We start from the raw sequence: 22,288 nt of genomic DNA, 5'->3' as shown, positions 1-22,288 counted from the left end.
CCAAGGAAGGAGAGGCTCTCATGGGAGCCTGCAGAACAGCTCTTATTGTCAGAAAGTTTTTCTGAATGTTTAGTCGGAATCTCCTTTCTTATAACTCGAAGCCATTGGTACGAGTCCTACCCTCCAGAGCAGGAGAAAACAAGCATGCTCCTCCCCCCATGTGACAGTTCTTAAAATATTTAAAGATGGCTATCATATCTCCTCTCAGTCTCCTCTTTTCCAGGCTAAACATACCCAGCTCCTTCAAGTGCTCCTCATAAGGCTTAGTTTCCAGACCCTTTATCATCTTGGTTGCTCTTTGCACATTTTCGAGCTTGTCAGCATCCTTCTTAAATCATAGTGTCCAGAATTGGACACAGTAGTCCAAGTGTGGTCTGACTAAGGCAGAATAGGTAAAGAGACCCCTGACCGTTAGGTTCAGTCATGGACGACTCTGGGGTTGTGGTGCTCATCTCGCTTTACTGGCTGAGGGAGCCGGCGTACAGCTTCCGGGTCATGTGGCCAGTATGACTAAGCCACTTCTGGCAAGCCAGAGCAGCACATGGAAACACCGTTTACCTTCCTGCCGGAGCAGTACCCATTTATCTACTTGCACTTTGACATGCTTTCGAACTGCTAGGTTGGCAGGAGCAGGGACGGAGCAACGGGAGCCCACCCTGTCGCAGGGATTCGAACCACCAACCTTCTGATCAGAAAGCCCTAGGCTCTATGGTTTAGACTAAGGCAGAATAGAGTGGTACTATTACTTCCCTTGATGCAGCCTAGAAAAGCATTAGCTTTTTTTGCTGCTGCATCACACTGTTGACTCACGTTAAGCTTGTGGTCACCCACTCGCTGGATTAAGGATGATTCATAAATATTGCAGAGCAATTTTAAGCCCCTAATCCACTGGCTGGAGGGGGTTAGTATGGAGCAGAGATTTTGGGGGGGATATCAGAGGAAAACAATATGCCTATGACCAAAGAGAATAATGAATGAATTGAGGGAAACACTTCAAAAGTTTGGTTATAAAATTACATTGTTTTATTATAAAGTTAACTTTTGAAGCCTATTATGATACTATTTTTTTTCAAGAAATTTAGGGTAGCAAATATGTACAAGACTTGAAACAACAGTATTACACACCTTAACATCTATCTAAAAATGTGTGCAGTCAGGGTTTTCCCATTGATTTTCCTGAACTGTAGCTGCCTTCTCACCATTTTGGGGCTGCATTGCTTTAACTTCCCTTGAATTGGGGGGGGGGGAATATGGTGTTCTAACAGAACAGATATGGGAAAGAGCATTTTGTTTTGATTCAGGAGACTTAGACCTCCCCCCTCCCCAATAGGAATCTGAAAAAGCTATCATTGGCCATATTGTGAGTTTGCCCACAGTCCCCAAAGAAGTTAGCAACAGTAATATTGTCCACTGTGAAGGGTTTTTAGTTTTGTCTTAATTGCTTCATTATGGTTTCCTAAATTTAAGTACAGGCGGTTGCTAGTGAAACAGAAGATAATGAGACTGCAGTCCCTACATATCTGGGAGTAACCTCCCTTAATTAAACTCAATAGGATTTACTTCTAAGTAGACAGGTAGAGACCTGCACTGTTAATAGAGCAGAAACAGAAGGTGGAAATGGGACAGGAAAATATTTAAAGACAAAGTACAAAGTCTAAAAGGACTCGATTTTGAAGGCACTGGAATGACATAAACTGTCAGGAGCATTATTCCAAAGGAATCTGTACCTTTTATTTAACAAAAGCTCCTTAAAATCATAAAGAACCTTTGGAAAAATATACTTTGTTAGAGAATAGTGATCCAATGAAATGACATTATTTCATAAAGGGGTAATCCTACTATAGTGAAGCAGTGCAATCCTATACATGCCTACCCAGAAGTTAGTCCCATTGAGTCTGCTGGGGCTTACTCCCATGTAAGTGAGTAAAGAGTTGCAGTTTGAGGTCCTTTGTTATTTTCCTTTGAAATCAATGAGCATTAAAAGTTGTGTGGGTTGTGCTTTTAAGTTTCCAATGCATCATGGTCCCATCATAAACTACACTTGGAAAAGCTAGCCACCCCACACCCCTCCTATTTTGAGTTGGAGGCTCATCATTCTGGAAAAGTTTGAGAATCTGTTTCTAAAGCTACCAATCTGTGTCCAGGTGGCTGTTGGAGTGCATGAACAATTGGTTTAATTCACTCTGGGAAGTCATGCATTCTGTGTACACTTGCAGGCTAATAAGCTTTTGTAGATGTTCAGCCCTTCTGTGATAATTAACCTCTGTGAATGTCAGCAGTTAGTTCTTCAATTAAGCACTGCTAAGTGTGTGGCTTCAGAAGACCCTTTACCTAAAGGCAATTTAACATGGCGTCCATTTAAATCCACTTGGTTATCTGTAACAAGCTACCAACTGATGGAAATAATTTTACCACTTCTCAGATTTTCAGTCAGGTGTAGATATGTTAAATAATCCACACCACATGGCAGGATTATTACATTGTGATAATTTAGCACTCTGCTATTGGATAAATCTGGGCAACAATTTACCATCTTCATAGGCCTGAAACCAGAAGCCTGGTCTCACACATCCTGATGAAGATACAGCATAGTTAAGGAATAAGCACACTCTATCACACACATAAACATAGTGTGTGCAACAGGTGCTCTATTTCAGGTATGAGGAACACATGACCATCCAGATACCTTTGGATGACAACACCCATCATCCCTGACTGTTCTGGCTGAGGCTGATGGGAGCTGGAGTCCCATCTGAAAAGCATCTGAAAAGCTACAGGTTCTCCACCCTTGCCCTAAATGGAAGCCAATGAAAGCTCAATTTGTATCAATTTTCTCCTGCTTTTGGAGAAGGAATCCCAGAAATCTTTCAACAATGTGCAGACTTCCATGTGAAGCGCTTGTATTTCATTGTGTTATAATATGTGTGATGTAAGAGAGGGGAATGTGCAAGCCAGCAGCACAAAGACTTGCTTGCATAAATCTGCAAATAGTATCTAACCATTTGCTTGTATCCCAGGGCCCTTTGCCTCTTCTCAACTTTTCCTCTTCTTTCTCTCTAGTTGAATCAAAAAGCCAAGACCTAGTTTTTGCTTCTAAATGTGTGTGCTGTGCTGTTTTATCATTCTTGACAAATATCTGGCCTTTGTTCACTACTGTCTCTTTATATGGCACTTTTAATAAGCAAATAGTTTTATAACCTTGTATATTCAGTGATCACTCACTTCAGCAAAATACCATCCGGCAGAACTGTGCTCTTTAGCTAAATCCAGAGTGTCTCCACCCAGAGCCAGAAATAAGTCCTGTCTGCTGTGAAAAATGTACCACCTACAGGGTAAGCTTGCAGGCAACAGTATCCACACTGTGTCTTATATATGAGTACAGTTTGGTCAGGGAGCTAGCACCATGTTAATTCCTGAAAAAACAAAGTTTAATTTGATTCTTGGCATCTATGAAGTCACATGAGTTTAATTCAAAGAGCTGTATATCCAGAAGGAACGCATTTTAATTTGACTACAATTAGTAAGGTCATTAGACTTAAACTTTTTTTCAGATCAGACGTGAAGCAATCTAACAAATAAATTATTGCAATCAAATAAGCAACAAGCATAAAATAAGCATAGCCGCTTATGATGTATAAATGTTTCCCATCTTCCTGATGTACTTTCCACCAGGAGATTGGTGATATGTCTCTTAACACTCTTTATTCTTTCAACACAGTTGGGTTAGTGAAGGGCGATTTTAAGTAACACTAATAATCATTGGAAATTTATTGATTTATTTGTATCTGTAGCCACCTCCATCTCAAATACTCAGACCAAGAAAAAGAAAAAGCTTTCCTTTTAGCGAAACAGAATAAAATCTCACCTCTTTAAAAGCCAGCCCAAGGAGGAATTTCTTGTAAGTTCTTCCGAAAGAACAGATGACTCTGATTTGTGGTGAGTCAGACCATAAATCTTTCTTGTTTGGTACTACAGGTGAAACTGTCCACAGCTTCAAGGTGTTCCCAAACAGGCCACCTGAAAGATACTGTACTGTACTTGTAACAGAAGATGCCTGGGATTTAATCTGTGACCTTCCACAAGCAAACCATGTGGTTACCACTCACTGAGCTATGACTCACACCAACTAAGGTGGCTTGAGGCAGTTTGAATCTGCAGCTGCAGAGCTCCATTTCTCTCACTGAACTAAATCAGCCCTTAAATGCTCAGCTTGGCATTTGGGCAAGGGGAAATGCAAAGTTGGGGGTGATACTGGAGGTGAAATGGAATTTCCTGGAGGAGGACATAGCTGATTGGCCAGAAACTGAAACAGGAGCATTCCTGGTTTTGTTTGTTTTTATTTATTTTTCATGATACAGAAAATACATTTTGAGAAAACAATTGTTACAGCAGCAAACAACAAACAACTTATCCTGATAAAATTACAGGCTTCTGTCATGCTACAGGAGTGTTCCTGTTGCAAGGATGAACTGCACCATTTTACTGAAGTCCCACTTGTATATTATTTATAATAACCAACTTAGTGAAATCCTTCTTATCTCTTTATAGTTTTTGATCTTCTTTCTACACCCAACCAGAAGCTAGTAAAAACCTTCTTGCAACAGACACTGGCCGATCCTACACTGAATGAAATTTACGTGCTGTCGACATTCAGACTGCAACCCAAAAGCACAGCTGTTGTATTTGGGCTATATTCTTCCACTGAAAACAGAAAATATTTTGAATTCACAGTTATGGGACGGGTGAATAAAGGTAAGTCCTACAAAAGTCGGGTGGATGGGTGTGAAAGCAATGAATAGATGTGATTTTATTGGGCATATTCTAAAGAAGGTCTTTCACACAAATCTTCTACAATTAGCTTACATTTTTTGGTGAAGTTTTAATTCATTTAATTAATGTTTACTCCTGGAATTGTTTTTACCATCCTCTTAAACACCTCCTGAATACTTCTGTGCTGCTTAATATCCTTCTTAAATTCTGGTGCTCAGAGTTTATCGCAGTATTGGAGTCTTATCAGTACTGAGACTAGGAATGAAAGCTAATGTAAATACAATTCCAACACTTTGCTACTGCTTTTTATTGCCTGCTTGCATACTCATTGCATTCCACGCTTCAGAGAGGTACGAGAATTAGCTTATGGCAACATCCTGTCTCTGTGTTCTTGAACAGCCTTGATTCCCCATGTTGGGAGATGGGGGCTGGCATCTTTCTGCCAGCAAACTTCCCACTGGCAGTGATGAATGGTTCTCAAAGAACCAAGTCAAAGGTTTTTCTTTCTTCCTTTTTCCCCTTTGGGAAATCACTGTTTCAAATTACTGAGGAATTTGATAGATACACGCACATGCTGCATTCAGCATATGAAAGATGGGAACTTAATTTAGTTGATCCCAAAGTTTAGCTTTGACTGTGCAAGATAAACATTCCTGTTGCAAAGGCCTTATAAAATCAGCCACATGACAGAAAATGCTCTTGGCTGAGTGGAATGCGCTTGTTTAGAGCCATAGCACTGACTTGTGTGGAACTCTGCCATGCTATGGTAAATTCATGAATGTACAGCATGAAAAATGTGTGGTGTTATCTACAAAGGGAGAAATGGTTGTGCAATTAGAATAAACCTACTAACTAAAATTGCATGCTAACCAATTACAGAAACGTTTAGTTAAATTGCCTTTAAATTGGGGCTGCAACTCGTTAGTGATTGGTTAGACTAACAGATTTAAAAACTTTTGATTGACTAAAAGGTGAGCCTTTAAAAATGCATTTGGTTGGATCAAGTGCAGTTCTATACAAGTAAACCCCACTGAGTTAAATGGAACTTAATCCCAAGTAAGCATGCACAGGATTGCAGGCTAACATTGCAATCCTGTATATATCTGCTCAGAGTGAGCCCCACTGAAGCCAATGGGGCTTACTCCCAGCCAAGTTGGTGTAGGATTGCTGCCTAAAGGGATAGTCTGGGGTTGCTTCTAGAACCAATATTGTCATTTGAAGCCCAAGTGACCTCAGTAGCAAGAGTGCCTATTTCCAATTCATTCACTACCCACAACTGCATCTGGACTGCAGTACTCCAGCCACAGTACTACATGCTCTAGTAACCTCATAGGTAGCTCTACATGGGACTGCCCTTGAAGATGTTCCAGAAGTTGCAGCAGCTGCAGAATGTAGCTGCTAGATTAATAAATGCCACAACAAAATAGGATAATATTACACAGATCCTTAAAGAGCTGCACAGGATCCTGATTTGCTACAAGGACTACTTCCGAAGAATAAATCCCTATATTTGAAGCCCAAATATTTGAAGGAGTGTCTCCCATTATCTGCTGTCCCATGCAATAAGGTCTGTAGGAGAGGCCCTGCTAGTGTTTCTATTGGTGCGCATGGTCCCTTCTACAGTCAAGCAATTCATGGCTTTCTATCTGTTGTGGCATCCTATTTATGGAACTCAGTTCCACTGAAGATACATTTCCCCCACTCCACTGGCATCCTTACTATGTCAAGTGAAGACTCATTTGCTTCTTCAAGCTGTGGGGGATTGGAAAAGTATGTAAGGTAGTCTGACTTCTGTTGTAATTATATTCTACTGAAATTCCCTTTTCTCCTTTTAATTTTGATGTTTTGATATGTTTTGTTTTATTGGAATAGTTGTATATCACCCTGGTAACCTTCAGATTGAAGGGTGGTTTAGAAATGTGATGATGATGATGATGATAATAATAATAATTAATAAATTGTTATAAAGAAGTTTGTTATAAATCAGCAAATAAAGAACATGCGTTTTGCTTTAGAACAAAATGTTAGTCATATAAAAATTAATGCAAATATAATCTGAGAGCTAATGAACTGAGCTTGAACCCTGTGAATACGGAGGCACTGGGTTGGTGATTCCCATGTCCAGAAGATTGGCCAGTTGCCTATTCTCAACCGGGTTGCACCTACTCTGGAAAAACACATTCAGGGTTTGTGGGGGGCCCTGGATCCATCTTTGTTGCTGGAAGCTCAGGTAGCCTCAGTTGCTAGAAGTTGCCTTTTACCAGCTCTAGCTGTTACGTCAACTGTGGTGATTCTTGGACAGAGATAGTCTGGCCATGATAATGCCCCAAGCCAGGTGCAGGCCAGCAGTAATTTATAGAAATCTTCTAAATCTCTGAAAGTCAGATTATGCACTCTTGATGGGATTCTCTTGAAAACATAGAACCAAATAAACATAAGTCTTATAGGTCTCTGAAAGTCTTTGTGGGCTATGCAAGTCTCTGAAAGAAGCAATGGGTCAGAGTCTTATCTGGTGGAAACAAGCCGTAAAGCTTTGTTTTATGACGTCCAACGTTGCCAAAGTGGTCCATGAACAGACGTAGTGAACAGTGATTCCGGATATACCCACTGTTTCATGGAATTCTTCTTCAGCACAGCAGAAGGACATAGAAATGTTTCATAGACCCATCTATATGGTGAATGGAATTGTATAACAACAATTGCTATGGTTACTTACAGCAGTAATTTATGGCAGCTCAGCAGGGACATGACCATCTGAGTTGTGTGGTCTGACTGCCAATGCCTGTTGCCATTGCCAGGAGCAATATTTTAAAAATTCATGTTTGCTTGTTTTTAGTATGGCAGAACAGTTTTATACCAATATATCCACATATGCACTCAAGGAACCCTTTAAAAATACAAGAGTTTGGTACCTTTTTTCCTCTGTGTGATGTTTTGCTATTCCAGAACATTTCTCTCCCCGCCATCTCTCTCTTCACTTGTTTCCCTTAGGATTGTAACATATTAAAGCAGAATCCGCTTGCAATCTGGCCTTCTCGGTTTCATAACTGCATTGTCCTTCATGATGATTTCACTCTCGCTCTCCTAAAAGAGAAGAAGAATTCTCTTAGAACATGGGTTTCCAAACTGGTTGTGGACCACCAGTGGTCCATCAGTTTCTCTTTAATATTATTTATTTTCAATTGTATTTTATTGCGTCTTTTCTTTCTGTTGTATTTTACTGTATTATAAAAAATAAACTATAAAAATAAAGTTACAAATCATACAGCATATAACACAGTGCACTGTAATTGCTACAACAGGTGATCCACCAAAACCAGTAGCAATTTTCAAGTGGTCCTTCCTAGGGTAGGTGGGTGAGGAGCTTGGGAACCACTGGCTTAGAAGGCAGGCTAAAAGCTGCTTGTAATAAGGTTAATTTCATTGTCTCCATTGCCACATAACGTCTAAAGGAAGTACAGTGGTACCTCGGGTTACAAACACTTTGGGTTACAGACTCTGCTAGCCCGGAAGTAGTACCTTGGGTTAAGAACTTTACCTCAGGATAACAGAAATCTTATGCTGGCAGCACGGCAGCAGCGTGAGGCCCCATTAGCTAAAGTGGTACCTCAGGTTAAGAACGGACTTCTGGAATGAATTAAGTGCATAACCAGAGGTACCACAGTAGCTGCAATTTAGGGATTAGGAATTTAGGGATTATTCTGCAACCAGCCTTCACCACTACATTTGTACAAGTATAAACAATTGATGGTGGTTCAGGGCTAATGCTATAGTTCTGTTAATAAGGAACAAATAAATTCTTGGCTATTGCATTGAAGGCCTTCACTAAAATGCTGCTCTGCGATTCTGTGATTTATCAATTGACTACTGAATTTGTAATTTACTATTGAATTTAATGCATTAAAATACTAAAACTGCATCCTTTTCATTCTTCTCAAACCATAAGGACTTGTTTTTTTTAAAAAAGTGAAGAAATGAAAGTATTTTTTAACCAAGTCAGTAGTGTTCCAGAAGTGGACAGTGATCACAAAAACATATGCTAATCCATCAAAATATATGCTGCAGACTCCCCAGATACATCCATGTCTACTTTCCCCCCTCTCCTGACCTTCTCACCTGGATATACACTCAGAGAAAAGACTGCCCATCTTTTAAAAATAGCATTTTCTTTAAAAGTTGTGTGTGCTCACTTAACAACAGCTCTTTGAAGCCTAATCAAATATCCAACAGGATTTCTGGTATCCTAAATTGAAACCTTTTTTTACTGCCTTTCATAAGCAAAGCAGCAGGGACTCTGGTTTTCTCCACAGTGAAAACGACTGAAGTCTTCATTGTCCATTGGCACCATTAAATTCAAACTTTTGCTGCAGTGGAAGAGTGCAGCAACACAGATGGTTTAAATATAATAATGTCTTTGGTCCTTCCTAGCAAGCATTTCCCCCTCTGCTCTCTCCCAAAAAAGTATTCCACCCCCTCAAATGAACCTTGATCTTCCATCCAATCCAGCTGCCCTCCGGCAATCCTGTCTCGTGGCCATTGGCCAATTGTGAGCTCTTCCACCCCTTTCCTTTATCTATCTTTCTCTCATTCTGGATGAGATTTATCCAGTCTTGCTCCAGATGCAGGATCTTTCTTATAGGGCTTGCCAGATTCAAAGCTGGAGAATGCTCACATATCTTGAAATCTGCAGTAGAGATTCCTCTTGTCTGTTGCATCCCAGGTCCTGACAACACATGGCTGCACAGGAGATCACTGGTAGCTTTGTTCCTGGGGCAAATAATGCAAGGGGGAGGGTTTATTTTTACAAGGATTACAGTACACAGAGAAAGGGCTAAATCCCTCCACCACACCCCCTTATCATGGTCCTGTTTCTTCCCTCAGTTGCTTTTATTTTCGAAGGGGGGAAAAACCCAAGGCATGTTCAGTGTTCTAATGTGGTTGCCACTTACCGTATTTTTTGCACCATAACACTCACTTTTTTCCTCCTAGAAAGTAAGGGGAAATGTCTGTGCGTGTTATGGAGCGAATGCCTACGGGTGGTGGGTGGGATCTGCTGCAGTCATGAGCAGATGATCCATGGTTCCCCTTCCTTTCCTCCTTCGTGGTTACAAAGCATGGATCCACATGGATCCTCAGGATTTTTGCATTGGGCTACTCCAAACTCACTGCCAGATCACATGTCTGTGGCCACAGCATGAACCACAAAAATCATATATCCACTATTTCGTTTAGAATATTTTTTTTCTTGTTTTTCTCCTCTAAAAACTACGTGCGTGTTATGGTCTGGTGCGTGTTATAGAGCGAAAAATACGGTACATAGCAGCTTTTAGTAGATAAAATGCTCTGTGGTCTTAACTTTTGTACCTTTGCTTAACAAACCAGCAGGGCAGATCTAATCCATGAGATAGTGGGGCCAGTTCCTAAAAAGCAAACTGATATCTCACAAGTTACTTCTAGTTTGGTCCTTAGGGAGCAAATATGCAGCTACATTAAAGGGCAAGAAATTATAAGTTGTTCAGTTACTGCATATAATTTAGCATGGGGAGAGGTACTTTCTGGAGTTTTCTTTCCAGATGTCTTTAGCCAACCCTGCTGCAGTCCTTACTATTTCTGCTTTAATAATATGAAACGGAATCTGAGAACCAGAAACTAATTCAGGGCCAGATACAAAACAGAACTGAGCTCCTACACCTTCATGATTTATAGAAGATCATTTCTATATCACTTAATATATAGTGGTACCTCGGGTTAAGAACTTCGTTCTGGAGGTCCGTTCTTAACCTGAAACTGATCTTAACCTGAGGTACCACTTTTGCTAATGGGGCTTCCCGCTGTTGCCGTTCGATTTCTGTTCTCATCCTGAAGCAAAGTTCTTAACCTGAGGTACTATTTCTGGGTTAGCGGGGTCTGTAACCTGAATCGTCTGTAACCCAAGGAACCACTGTATAAGAATAGATCTAAATGGTTTTTTAACATACTAGGAAACACAAAATTGCTTCTTTTAATCATCATCACCATCATTAAAATTTCTATCTTGCCCTTCCTCTCAAAGGACCCCAGGGTTGCAAACACTAAAGTGGTAAAAGAGTACAATTAAAATGAAAACCCATTGATAAAATGTAAAAATACACAATGAAACAAAAAATTACCGTATTTTTCTCTCTATAACACTCACATTTTTTTCTCCTAAAAAGTAAGGGGAAATGTCTGTGCGTGTTATTGAGCGAATGTGTGGTCCTTGGAGCCGACTGGCCCGAGTGCAGAGGCAAAAATCAGATCGCGCACTGCAGAGGGGAGGCTACTGCTTTCCTGCATTCTGCCTCAGGGTCTTATTGCCCACCCTCTTCTGTTTTCGGTTGCTTTGTTTACAAAGTTGTAAAAGCTGTTTTCGGTTGCTGTGGTTACAAAGCACAGATCCACATGGATTCTCAGAATTTTTGCATTGGCCTACCCCAAACTCACCGTCAAATCACATGTCTGTGGCCACAGCATGAAGCACCAAAATGATACATCCACTGTTTCATTCAGAATTTTTTTTCTTGTTTTCCTCCTCTAAAAACTATGTGCGTGTTATGGTCAGGTGCGTGTTATAGAGCAAAAAATACGGTAAACAGTGACTAAAAGTACAGAAATGCCTGGAACTGTAGAGCTGGAAGGGACCATGAGGATAATCTAGTCCAACCCTCTGTTATGCAGAAATTTTTCGCCCAATGTTGTAGCATGCATAAAAGGACCAGTTTCATGGATCGGGCAAAGGCATGGGCAAAAGATGTCTTCAAAAGATGTCTCAAGCAGATGACTGATAGATAAAAGTTGTGTAGAAGAAGGAACCCTGTTGAAATTCCTTCTTCCACATAACTTCTAAAGCTGCAGGAGGCCCTTCCTCTTTTTGCGTTTGGCCACCACCCAACCTGTGCGTCTGTGATCCTGGAGAGAGCTGGAGCTGACGGGTGCCCCCCTCCCTTTGTTAGCTATTTTATTTTTATCTGCATCTAGGACAATACTCCACATGGTATATGCATTTGCAAGTGATTTGTTAACTAGAGCTGTCGCAACAGACACGATCAAACCAAGAAAAGCTGAGCTGGCTTTCCTTAACTTTCCGCAAACTTCCTGCTCCATTGGCAGAGGTTTCACTGTGTACCAAGTATACTGTGTTCTTGCCTTACAATAATGTTATTTTGTTCTAGTTTCCCTTCGATATTTGAGGAGCGATGGGAAGTTAAATGCTGTGATCTTCAGCAACGTGCCACTGGCAGATGGGAAGCGCCGCTCAGTCCTCCTCAGGCTAAGCGGCCTGCAACGTGGCTCCAGCAAAGCCGAATTGTACGTGGACTGTGTGCAGATGGATTCCGTTCAAGATCTGCCTAAAGCCTTTTCGGGACTGTCACAAAGTTCAGAGGCAGTGGAGTTACGAACACTGCAGAAAAAAGCACAGGTGATCAGCTGTAGAGGAGTGATGGAGTCTTCATGCAGAAGCTCCTCTCATGTCAGGGTGCTTGCTGATTGGGTGGAGACACATGCACTTCATTTGTCAGGCCCAGGGTGGAGAGGGAGCAGGGGAGATTCACGAGTTCATCAGTCAAGTTCTTCCCCTCAGTCCTCTTGATTCGTGAGTATAACCTTCCCTTGCAACTGAAGAGCTCTGTGGCTCTACCAGAGAACTTATTATATATATGAAAGGAGACCAATTAGGGTTGCTAATGCGGGTGGTGCTGTGGTCTAAACCACTGAGCCCCTTGGGCTTGCCAATCAGAAGGTCAGCGGTTCGAATCCCTGCAATGGAGTGAGCTCCTGTTGCTCTGTCCCAGCTCCTGCCAACCTAGCAGTTCGAAAGCACGCCAGTGCAAGTAGACAAATAGGTACTGCTGCGGTGGGAAGGTAAATGGCGTTTCCATGCACTCTGGTTTCTGTCAAGGTGTTTGGTAGCGCCAGAAGCGGTTTAGTCATGCTGGCCACATGATCTGAAAAGCTTTCTGTGGACAAATGCTGGCTCCCTCAGCCTGAAAGCGAGATGAGCGCCGCAACCCCATAGTCGCCTTTGACTGGACTTAACTGTCCAGGCGTCCTTTACTTTTACCTAACTTTTTTTTACCAGAGAACCTCTTACGTATATGAAAGGAGACCAATTAGGGTTGCTAACTTTTATTTTCAACAACTCTGGCATCTCAAACTGAGCCTGTCTCTCTGTGTACTTTTATGAGGAAAACCAACTTCTTTTTTAGTTAATTGACTTAAAGTTACGCTAACATCTAGGCATGCACAGTATTCCTTTTGCCTCTGGCACAAAGCAACTTTAATTTATTTTTGATAAAAATCAGTGACTCCCATGAAAGAAAGCGAACTCTCCTTCCTTTTTAAGCAGAGGTTGGATGGCCACCTGCCATGTATGATCTAGTTGAGATTCCTGCACTGCAGGGGGTTGGACTAGATGACCCTTGGGGTCCCTTCCAACTCTACAGTTCTATGATTCTATGTGCAAAGTACCCCATTCTGCTTTAAAAAAGATGCAATGGATAGAAAGGGGGGGGGGAGGATACCAGTGGCACATAGATTCCCCCCCCCCCCCGGTTTGACACTTACTATATCCTGCCTTTGATCAAGTGATCATCATTGTAATTGAAGAATGCATATAGAGACATGCCCCTAAACCTGCACAACCCAGCAGCCCTTCATTCTCTGGCTGATGGATGGGATCATAATGTTCATGTCTGCATTCTTTTAGCTCTGCAGTCCCAAGAGGAGCCAAGTGTTCCTTCTGGCAGGAAGTGAAGAATCAATTTCTTTGCAGTTGCTTATTTTATGGCTGATGGGTGGTGCAAGGTTGGTCACAACCTGAGATTCAGGAATAACCTTCTAGTGTCTCAAGGTCCTGATGGCAGAGGCCAAAGCTCTATAGCCCCATTCTATCCCGACAACAAGCCAGCCAGATGAAATTCCGTCTTGGACAATAATCTGGCTGGCCTGTGCCTTTTAAGGCAGCCTTCTTTAACCTTGGGCCTCCAGATATTGGATTACAAGTCCCCTGACCATTGGGCTAAGCTGGTTGATGGGAGTTCTAGTCCATCAATACCTGGAGACACAAGGTCAAAGAACTCTGCCCTACGGGCAGCTACCTAATCTCTGCTTGGTAAAGATACCAATATTTTAAGATACAGGGCACATGTAAGTTTTCTTAGCTGGTCATAACCAAAATGCATATCCTTCAGGTTCTTGGGAAGCAACTTTTCCTATGACTGTTACAGCAAGAACATTTTCATTCATACAACATATAGATGTACATATTACTGACTGCTGTGTTAGTAGCATTTGTACGTCATCCCCTTAAAAATGTTCTTGCAGCTGCCTGTTGTGTTTGTGAAGGTCATGAAAGGCATTTGAACTGTTGTGAGCTTTCGAAAGGAGAAGCTGGGATACCTCTTCCTAATGTTATGCCTCCAAATCTCTTTTGTCATTGCAGGACACTTTGGAGGAACTGAAGCTAGTAGTAAAAGGGTCATTGTCCCAAGTAGCTGGCCTCCAGGACTGTTTTCTTCCACAGATTGAGCCAGCAGTTCAATATCCAGGTAGTTTTTATATTACAAAATAAATGTGCTTGGCCATATGTAATATTGTATTCAGAACATAACCAGGTTTCCTAGTGACTATTTTTATCCTAGCTGTACTGCAAGAGGAAGCAAAGATATACCATCCTTCCAAGAAAGTCTCCTGTAACTAAGCAGTGGAGTTGCCACGTCTTGCCCTCAACACCAGATGTTGTACTTTAATTCTCCAATTGACGTATGAGAAAAAGGCAAGGAATTGCAACTACAGCACACATGGCAGGTAGCCATCCAACCTCTGCTTAAAAAGGAAGGAGAGTCCATCATCTTTCATGGAAGTCTGTTCCAGTGTTGAGCAGTTCTTACTGTCAGACAGTTCTTCTTGATGTTTAGTCGGGATCTCCTTTCTTGTAACTTGAATCCATTGGTTCGGATCCTAGCCTCCAGACCAGGCGAAAACAAGCTCACTCCATCTGCCTTGTGACAGCTCTTGAGAGATTTGAAGATGTCTATCGTATCTCCTCTGTACCAGGCAAAACATAAACAGTGCCTTCGACTTGTTGTTCCTTAGGCAACTGCCTTAGGAAATATATTAATTTTATAATGAATGATTTTAGAGAGTTGTGTTGTGTTGTACTTTTGTACTGTTTTATTGTTGTTAGCTGCCCTGAGCCCGGCTTCGGCTGGGGAGGGCGGGATATAAATAAAATTTATTATTATTATTATTATTATTATTATTATTATTATTATTATTATTATTATATTATTAAATCCAAACCAGAAACATTAAACAAACAGGAAAACACAAACCCGCATGGATAGTCAGTAGAGTTTCACCCAAGTTTCAGGAGGCGGAAATTTATCAGAAGAGAGTTATCTGAGGAAAACCTGTTATTGGAATTTCACTTAACTCCATTTTATGAATAGTTTTAGGAGGCTATTTTTGCTCAGTCCCATAACGCTGGCAAGGTGTTCATCTTTTTCAAAAGTTTTGAAGCTCAGCATGAACTCCCCACCTGCATTTAAGCATTTTTTGCTGCTTTTGTTTATTTTATTTTATTTTAAAGAGGGAAATTAATGCAAAAAGAGCTGGAAAACTGCACCAAGGATGTTGGGGGAGTTGGATTTGTGACATTGCATCCACCAGCCAATCAGGCCTGTGCAAAGATAGACCTTTGACAGCACTGCTTCCCCCTGAGTTTAATCTTGGACAGGTCTGCATAACGTGGCAAATGCCACTTCATAGCAGCTCGATCTCTGTGTCCTCCTTTTCTGAGGACAGACAGCATGGCAGCAGGGGCTTGTAATAATCACCACTGGATAAGGATGGGGAGTGACTTGAAGGAGGGGCACCAGAGTCTTTTGCCTCTATGCCAACAAGGTATGAAGTCATGCAAAGAAGCTCATCCTCCTTTCAGGGTAGATGCGTATGTTCTTAGAAAAGCATTGACTTGGCTCGCATTGTTCTATGGGCATGTTTTCTAGCCTTTTTCTAGTAAACCTGTTCAGCAGATATCAAAGTGGTGGCCAGAAACAATTTAAACTAGATTGCTTTAGCATATGTTGGGGAGAAAAGAATCATATCATCAGTGCATGGGCGTTTTTGTGTATTAGCTGAAATGAAGTCATCGGTGGTTGATCTTGGGAGAGCTGGTGTGTCTTGGATTTTAATGCACAGAATTCTGTAGCAGCTGCTTCTGTTTAGGAGAGCTCTGCACTTTAAGACTGCTGCATCAAACACCAATGCCACACAGGGGCCTCATGTGCATGTGCCCATGTGTGTACGATGCCCACTCTTTACATGCTTGCTGTGAGGAATGTCAGTACAACACTGGTGTTTCTTTCAACAACTTTAATTGTGTGCATGTGGAGGGGGGAGGATGACATGTCAGTGTTCCCACCATTGCCATGTGTTGAGAGTTCCCTCCATGCATGTATTCATTTGTTTATTTGGGTATTTCTACACCGCCTTTCAGGGCCACACAGTCCCCAAGGCGGGCCACATTTTATTATACAGAGTGTCATTGATGAGTGGCATTGTCATTGGTGGATGGTGACATCATTTCCAGTTTTGCTGCCATCTGCATGTGCAAGGATGGTGTTGGTAATGCTTGATCCATGAATGGCTTGCTAAGACATTTAAGTGATCACTTGATTCTGTAGAGGTTGAGCTGGCCCTTAAGCTGCAATGCAGTCCTTGAACTACTAGACCAATGCTGCTTGGGAGTAAGCCTCAGTCGAACAGTGGGACTTATTTCCAAATAAGCATGCATAAGATAGGGCTGCATGGCTGCAAAACTAATAATAAACTAGCTGGAAATAAGTCTTATTGAAACTAGTGGAATCTCAGAGTAAACATGCGTAGAGACAGATGGTAAGTTTGCTGAGGTCCAAATTCTAGGCAATTGTGAACTTTTATGAAGTACTTTGGAGGTTAGATAAGTGTCAGTACTGTTGAGTTTCTGAACTTCTGCATTACACTTTTTCATAACTTTCATTTTATTATAGGTGTCTCTACAAGTGACTTTAACAGGCAGTTATTAGGTCACATGATGCAAATGAACCAAATACTGGGTGATGTGAAAGATCTTCTCCGACAGCAGGTATAAGACACATGTTTATATAACACTTACTTTGCTGACCACTAGCTAAATGGGTATCTTATTATTTCTGCCGAAGTTTCACCCATAATTATTATTATTTTCCCCCCAATTTATATACCAGCCTTTATCCAAAGATCCCAGAGCGGTGTACAACATTAAAAACACACTACAAGTGAGACTTCTGGGCAAACTTCTTTCCTTTACATTAAGAAATAGGTAATGAAATAGTCCACTGCAATTTAAGAGAGAGACTTGGTTGTTTTTGGATGTGCATGGCATAGTTCATTCCTGAATCATACCACTGGCCTCCATGGATTAAATTCTAAGAAAGATCGTGGCTGAGAGCATGAAGGATATGCTTAACTTTATAAAGTTATTTATGAATGGTGATGGCCTGAGCTTGCACACTTCTCCAGACTTGGGGAAATCATGAAGACTCCTGGAGCTGATTTAGTGATATGTGAAGGCAATTACCGTATTTTTTGTTCTGTAAGACTCACTTTTTCCCTCCTAAAAAGTAAGGGGAAATGTGTGTGCATCTTATGGAACGAATGCAGGCTGCACAGCTATCCCAGAAGCCAGAACAGCAAGAGGGATTGCTGCTTTCACTGCGCAGTGATCCCTCTTGCTGTTCTGGCTTCTGAGATTCAGATATTTTTTTCTTGTTTTCCTCCTCCAAAAACTAGGTGCGTCTTGTGGTCTAGTGCGTCTTATAGAGTGAAAAATACGGCAAATGAGGCAAGGCTGAGCTCAGGCATGTGTCTACAGTTCACTCCAAAAACATTTAAAGCCCAATTAAAGTTTAAGCCTTGTATTATTATTTTTGTTTGAAGGCCGATGGGATTTTTGAGCTGCAGTGAGCACTATCTGCTCTAAGTAGTTCAGCTAAAGATAGCAGGAGGTTAAAATATGAAATCATAACTGTTTACATGGAGATGACTTGTCATAAGTTCCAGTATGGACAATTATGCCAAAAACAGTACCAAGTAACTGTTTTGAAAAATTAGGCAGTATTATTGGTTAGGTTGTATAATGTGCATTGTCTGGTTTTTCTGGTGGCAATTCAAGAAAAACAAGCCTGATGATTGTATTTATTTTATATAATTCAAAGGTTAAAGAAACAACATTTTTGAGGAACACAATAGCTGAATGTCAAGCATGTGGTAAGCACTTTTGTATTTCCTGATTTAAGATATGATGGTATAAACCAAATCATCAAACCGAAAAAGCAATATTTGATGTCCTTAGCCATACCAATTGCGAACACTTCCTTTGAAGTAAGGTCTACTGAATTTCGTAGGAGTTCCAAGTAGAGATAGGGGGAAATTCAACATGCTTAGGTGTTTGTTCCATCAGGGCTAGCATTTTGGCTCCCCCCCACTTTTCCAGGGGTCCTCCTTATTCCCCCCCTGAGCTAATATCATGGTATCATGGGGGGGAAAGCCTTGCTGAACAAGTGGAAGTCCTTGTGCAGAGCTTCTGCTGGTGGGACTCAATAGTTGAGTTTTTAACTGACTGATTGGCAGATTAAAACAATATACCATCCTGTTCTATGCATGCTTACTCAGAAATAGTTGCCACAGTAGCACTCCTCCATTGTCTCCCGAGACAGACATATTTGTCAACCAACCATTCAGTGAGGCTTACCCCCCAGGTAATTGTGCATAGAACTGGAGCTTAAATGATTGAGAGTATTCTTCATATTCATATTCATATTCTTCATATTCTTTTGAATATACTGATTGCCTGAACACCAAACAGAAAATAACCCAGTTCTAGGTAGTTTTGTTTTCTGCATGTCTCAACAGAGAACATACCTGTCAGCACAAACAACAAATAGTATTTCGGCACCTTTGAACATTAAAATTTATTACGGCATAAGATTTCATGGAATTTATTCCACAGGAATGGAATAATGCCATAGTAAATTTGTTAGCCTTTCATACTTTTTTTTTGGTTTTGGGGTGCTGCAAAACTACCAGCCCATTGCTCTTAAACAGAAAACAAGAGAAGTCATGAAGACAACCTTCAAATGATTTGTCCCATGCAGAATTCAGAGCCACACTTTTCAGATTCCTTACACAGTTATTACTTTCATGTAGAATGTGCCTTGATTTTTTGTGCATTGTTGTGAGAAAAACACACATGTATACCCCCACCCCTGGACAGGCAGTGGGAGGCAGGGCTGGCATCAAAAGTCAGTATTGTTGAGCGCCTGATGGGGCCAGCACCACAGATGGTGTGACCCCCCAGATCCCTATAGCCCTTTTCCTCATTCCCTTGCTATTGCAGCTTGCTTATCTGGCCTCTCTAAACTTTCACTTGGTTTGCAGGCTCCTTCCGGTCAGATTGCACTTGGAGGGAGTTGGGCACTGGTGACACACTCACTGCACACAGCCTGCACCAAGGTCTTCACCAAATCTGGAGCCAACAATGGTAGCTGGTCTTGGTGGTTACTGTAGTGTGTGCTAGAAGCAAAATAGATACACAATTATCTCAGAAGATATCCAACCCAACCGGAGGACTGATCCACTGCTATGCATGGTGCAAATGTTCAACATTTACCTCAGGATTTACTGATCAGCAGCTGATTACTAAAAAAATAAATAAATTGCTCTACCTCCAATCACAGGTTTGGGAGCTGGAAATTTCCCCACACCATCCCCACCGCCCCCTAAGCCCAAATGTGAAGCCAACACTTGTTTCCGAGGGGTGCGATGCATGGACACGGCAGATGGATTTCAGTGTGGGCCTTGTCCTGAAGGCTTCACTGGAAATGGAGTTATATGCACAGATGTTGATGAGGTAAAATGTTGTTTAAAAGCACCCATGTGAGAAAGGAGAGGTTCAGCCTATGGATTCTGGATCTAGAAAAATCCAAAATGTCTCATCAATTGATGATCAAGGGTAAATAAATTCCTGGTGCTCAGAGTGAGTCCCCTTTCTCCTGCTATTACATTAGAAAACGAATGGGCAACCTGTGGTGCAGGGACCACATGCAGCCCTCAGGCTGGTTTAACATGGCCTGGGGGGCTATTTGACTTATGTCCCTTTCCTTCCTCATTCTATCTCCATTGCAAGAGTAAGAGAGAGACAAGGGTGTGGGGGCAGGAGAAAAAGATGATAAAGAAGTAGGGAAAAAGGTAGAGGAAATACACCATGTTTACTAAAGCCATGACTGCTCTTACTATAAACTACTATTATTATAACTCCTACCCACTGCTAGTTCTGTCCCATGCCCATTTCTTGTGAGGTTACGTTAACCCTCTAGAGAAAAAAGCTTGCCTACTCCAGTGTAAGAAGTATTTGTTGGAACATAGGCTTCCAGCAAATGTCCAAATGGACTCTTAACTTTGCTGGCTGAAACCTATATAATTAATATATTGAATCACTTTGCTGTTTTGCCTTTTAGTGCCGGTATAATCCATGCTTCCCAGGGGTGAGATGTGTGAATACAGCTCCAGGTTTCAGATGTGAGGCCTGCCCATCAGGATACAGCGGGCAAATCATTCAAGGAGTGGGAATCAACTCTGCCAAAAATAACAAACAGGTGTGTGATCTCATTGCAATCCATCAAAAGCTAGTAAAAGTCTCGCTCTGTATCTGTCTATGGGTGCACTGCACAGCTGAATGTATTTCTCTTAAAGAGCTTAACAGATATGTCTGTAAAAAAATGTCTGCGCTGCTTCCGAATGTATGGCAAAATAATGCTGGCCTAACTAAAGGCAGTATTAATAGGTTTATTCGTGGACAGAGCTGTGGCTTTTCTGGAAAAAGATTCCCATGATTTGCACTGGAAATTTTTCAGTTTGCATTAGAAAACTTGCCATAGAGCAGGACCTACTTTAGCACACTTATTTTACTTGAAACTTTCAAACATGCCAAATATTGTCTTTGCAACTGGCATCCATTCATTGTTACTATTGAACTTATGAAATGGAATGTTTTCCATTACACCAGCTCAGCAGCTACAGCAGAGATTAGTTGACCTATCTACTACTCAAAGGACCTTTTGCTGTTCTTTTTAGACTATTTCACAATTGCATTAACACCATATTAAAAAAACAAACCAATAAATTTTAACAGATTTATGCTAGTTATTTTATACTTTAATAACTGACTCACTGTACCTAACTTGTTTTTGTTTTTATTGTGTTAGATCTGCTTGGACGTAGATGAATGTCAGAACAATGGAAACGGGGGCTGTGTTCCCAATTCCCAGTGTGTAAACACTGTGGTAAGCACATGGTTATGCCAGATTGTCATTCTGCATGTTTGAGGAGCTGTCCCAAAACAAGGGGACAGTTCACACAAACCACCGTCAAGTGATTATAAACTCAGTGGCACAACATTCACTTAAATGCCAACCACATAACGATTGTGTGAAGCCAGCAGATAGTTATGCAATCCCGTTCTGGTCCCCTTCCACTTAATGACATTATCCAGTGTGTTCCTCTTCTGCCATCTGTGAAAAAGGGAATTCCATCCATGTGGTTGCAACAAGAAAGATATATTATATGAACCAGATACATTAACAAGAAAAACAGTTTCCCTGTGCAAACCAAGGGAGACATAGGAAACTGCCTTATATGAGGTCAGATTCCTTGTCCATCCAGCCTGATATTGGTTATTCTGACAGCTAGTAGCTCCTCAGCATTTCCGGCACCTGATACTGGGTCTTTTTCCCTGGGAGATGCTAGGGATTGACCCCAGCACCTTCCGGCGGCAAACAATGTGCTCTGCCACATGTCTTTCAAGTGCCCAAGGATGTGCCTTGGTGGGTGTAATACTAGGTCTGAGTTTACCTTTTTTACATAAAGTTCTCAGTAAGAGATCTGTGCAGACTTTAATGAAGTGCCTTTTGGAACCACAAGAAACTCAAAGTGGGCCATGGGTATTACATAGTCCCTCCCCCCCTGCCCCATTGTAAATTTCTCCCTCTCTTCTTAACCACAGGTTTATTTATTTATTCATTAAGTTTTTATAACCCACACATTTATAAAAATATATCAAGGCAGTATACAGCATATTGGAATAGACTCCCTGTGCTTGGCTTCCAAAGTTAAATCAGTAACACTACTGTTGTGAGAAAGTTTTCTTATCTTGAAGCAGCAAACAGAAAGACACTTTAATCAATTAATTGTTTAGATCCACCAATTTACATTTTGCGGAAGGATTAAAAAGTTACCTTCAATTAATCAGGCGGCGAATCTTTTAAAATATGCATTATTTTTAATACTTTTTTTTTAAAGGGGGTCTACTAAAACTCTACATTTTTTTAAAAAAGGAAAATAAAGAAGTGTAGATGTGTTAAAACATTCTCTCTCTGAGGAAAGAATACCTCTTTTTAAATTGTTCCTCCTACAATACGTG

General features: G+C 41.2%; 1 protein-coding gene across 1 annotated transcript in view; it reads left to right on the top strand.

Moving 5' to 3' along the window:
- The window catches only part of THBS4 (thrombospondin 4), a 39,942-nt gene that overhangs the window by 4,369 nt on the left and 13,285 nt on the right, over positions 1-22,288 (top strand). Inside the window, exons 2-9 of the mRNA XM_082191739.1 lie at positions 4,549-4,752; positions 11,961-12,208; positions 14,231-14,336; positions 16,821-16,915; positions 18,027-18,078; positions 19,548-19,720; positions 20,328-20,465; positions 21,075-21,152. Of these exons, the coding sequence (XP_082047865.1) occupies positions 4,549-4,752; positions 11,961-12,208; positions 14,231-14,336; positions 16,821-16,915; positions 18,027-18,078; positions 19,548-19,720; positions 20,328-20,465; positions 21,075-21,152 (1,094 nt within the window). The remainder of the gene's footprint in view (positions 1-4,548; positions 4,753-11,960; positions 12,209-14,230; positions 14,337-16,820; positions 16,916-18,026; positions 18,079-19,547; positions 19,721-20,327; positions 20,466-21,074; positions 21,153-22,288) is intronic.

Source organism: Podarcis vaucheri (genome assembly GCF_965113315.1).
Source record: "Podarcis vaucheri genome assembly, chromosome: 11".
NCBI lineage: Eukaryota > Metazoa > Chordata > Lepidosauria > Squamata > Lacertidae > Podarcis > Podarcis vaucheri.
Note: the sequence above shows the minus strand (reverse complement) of the source record. Positions and strands in the feature narration are given on the sequence as shown.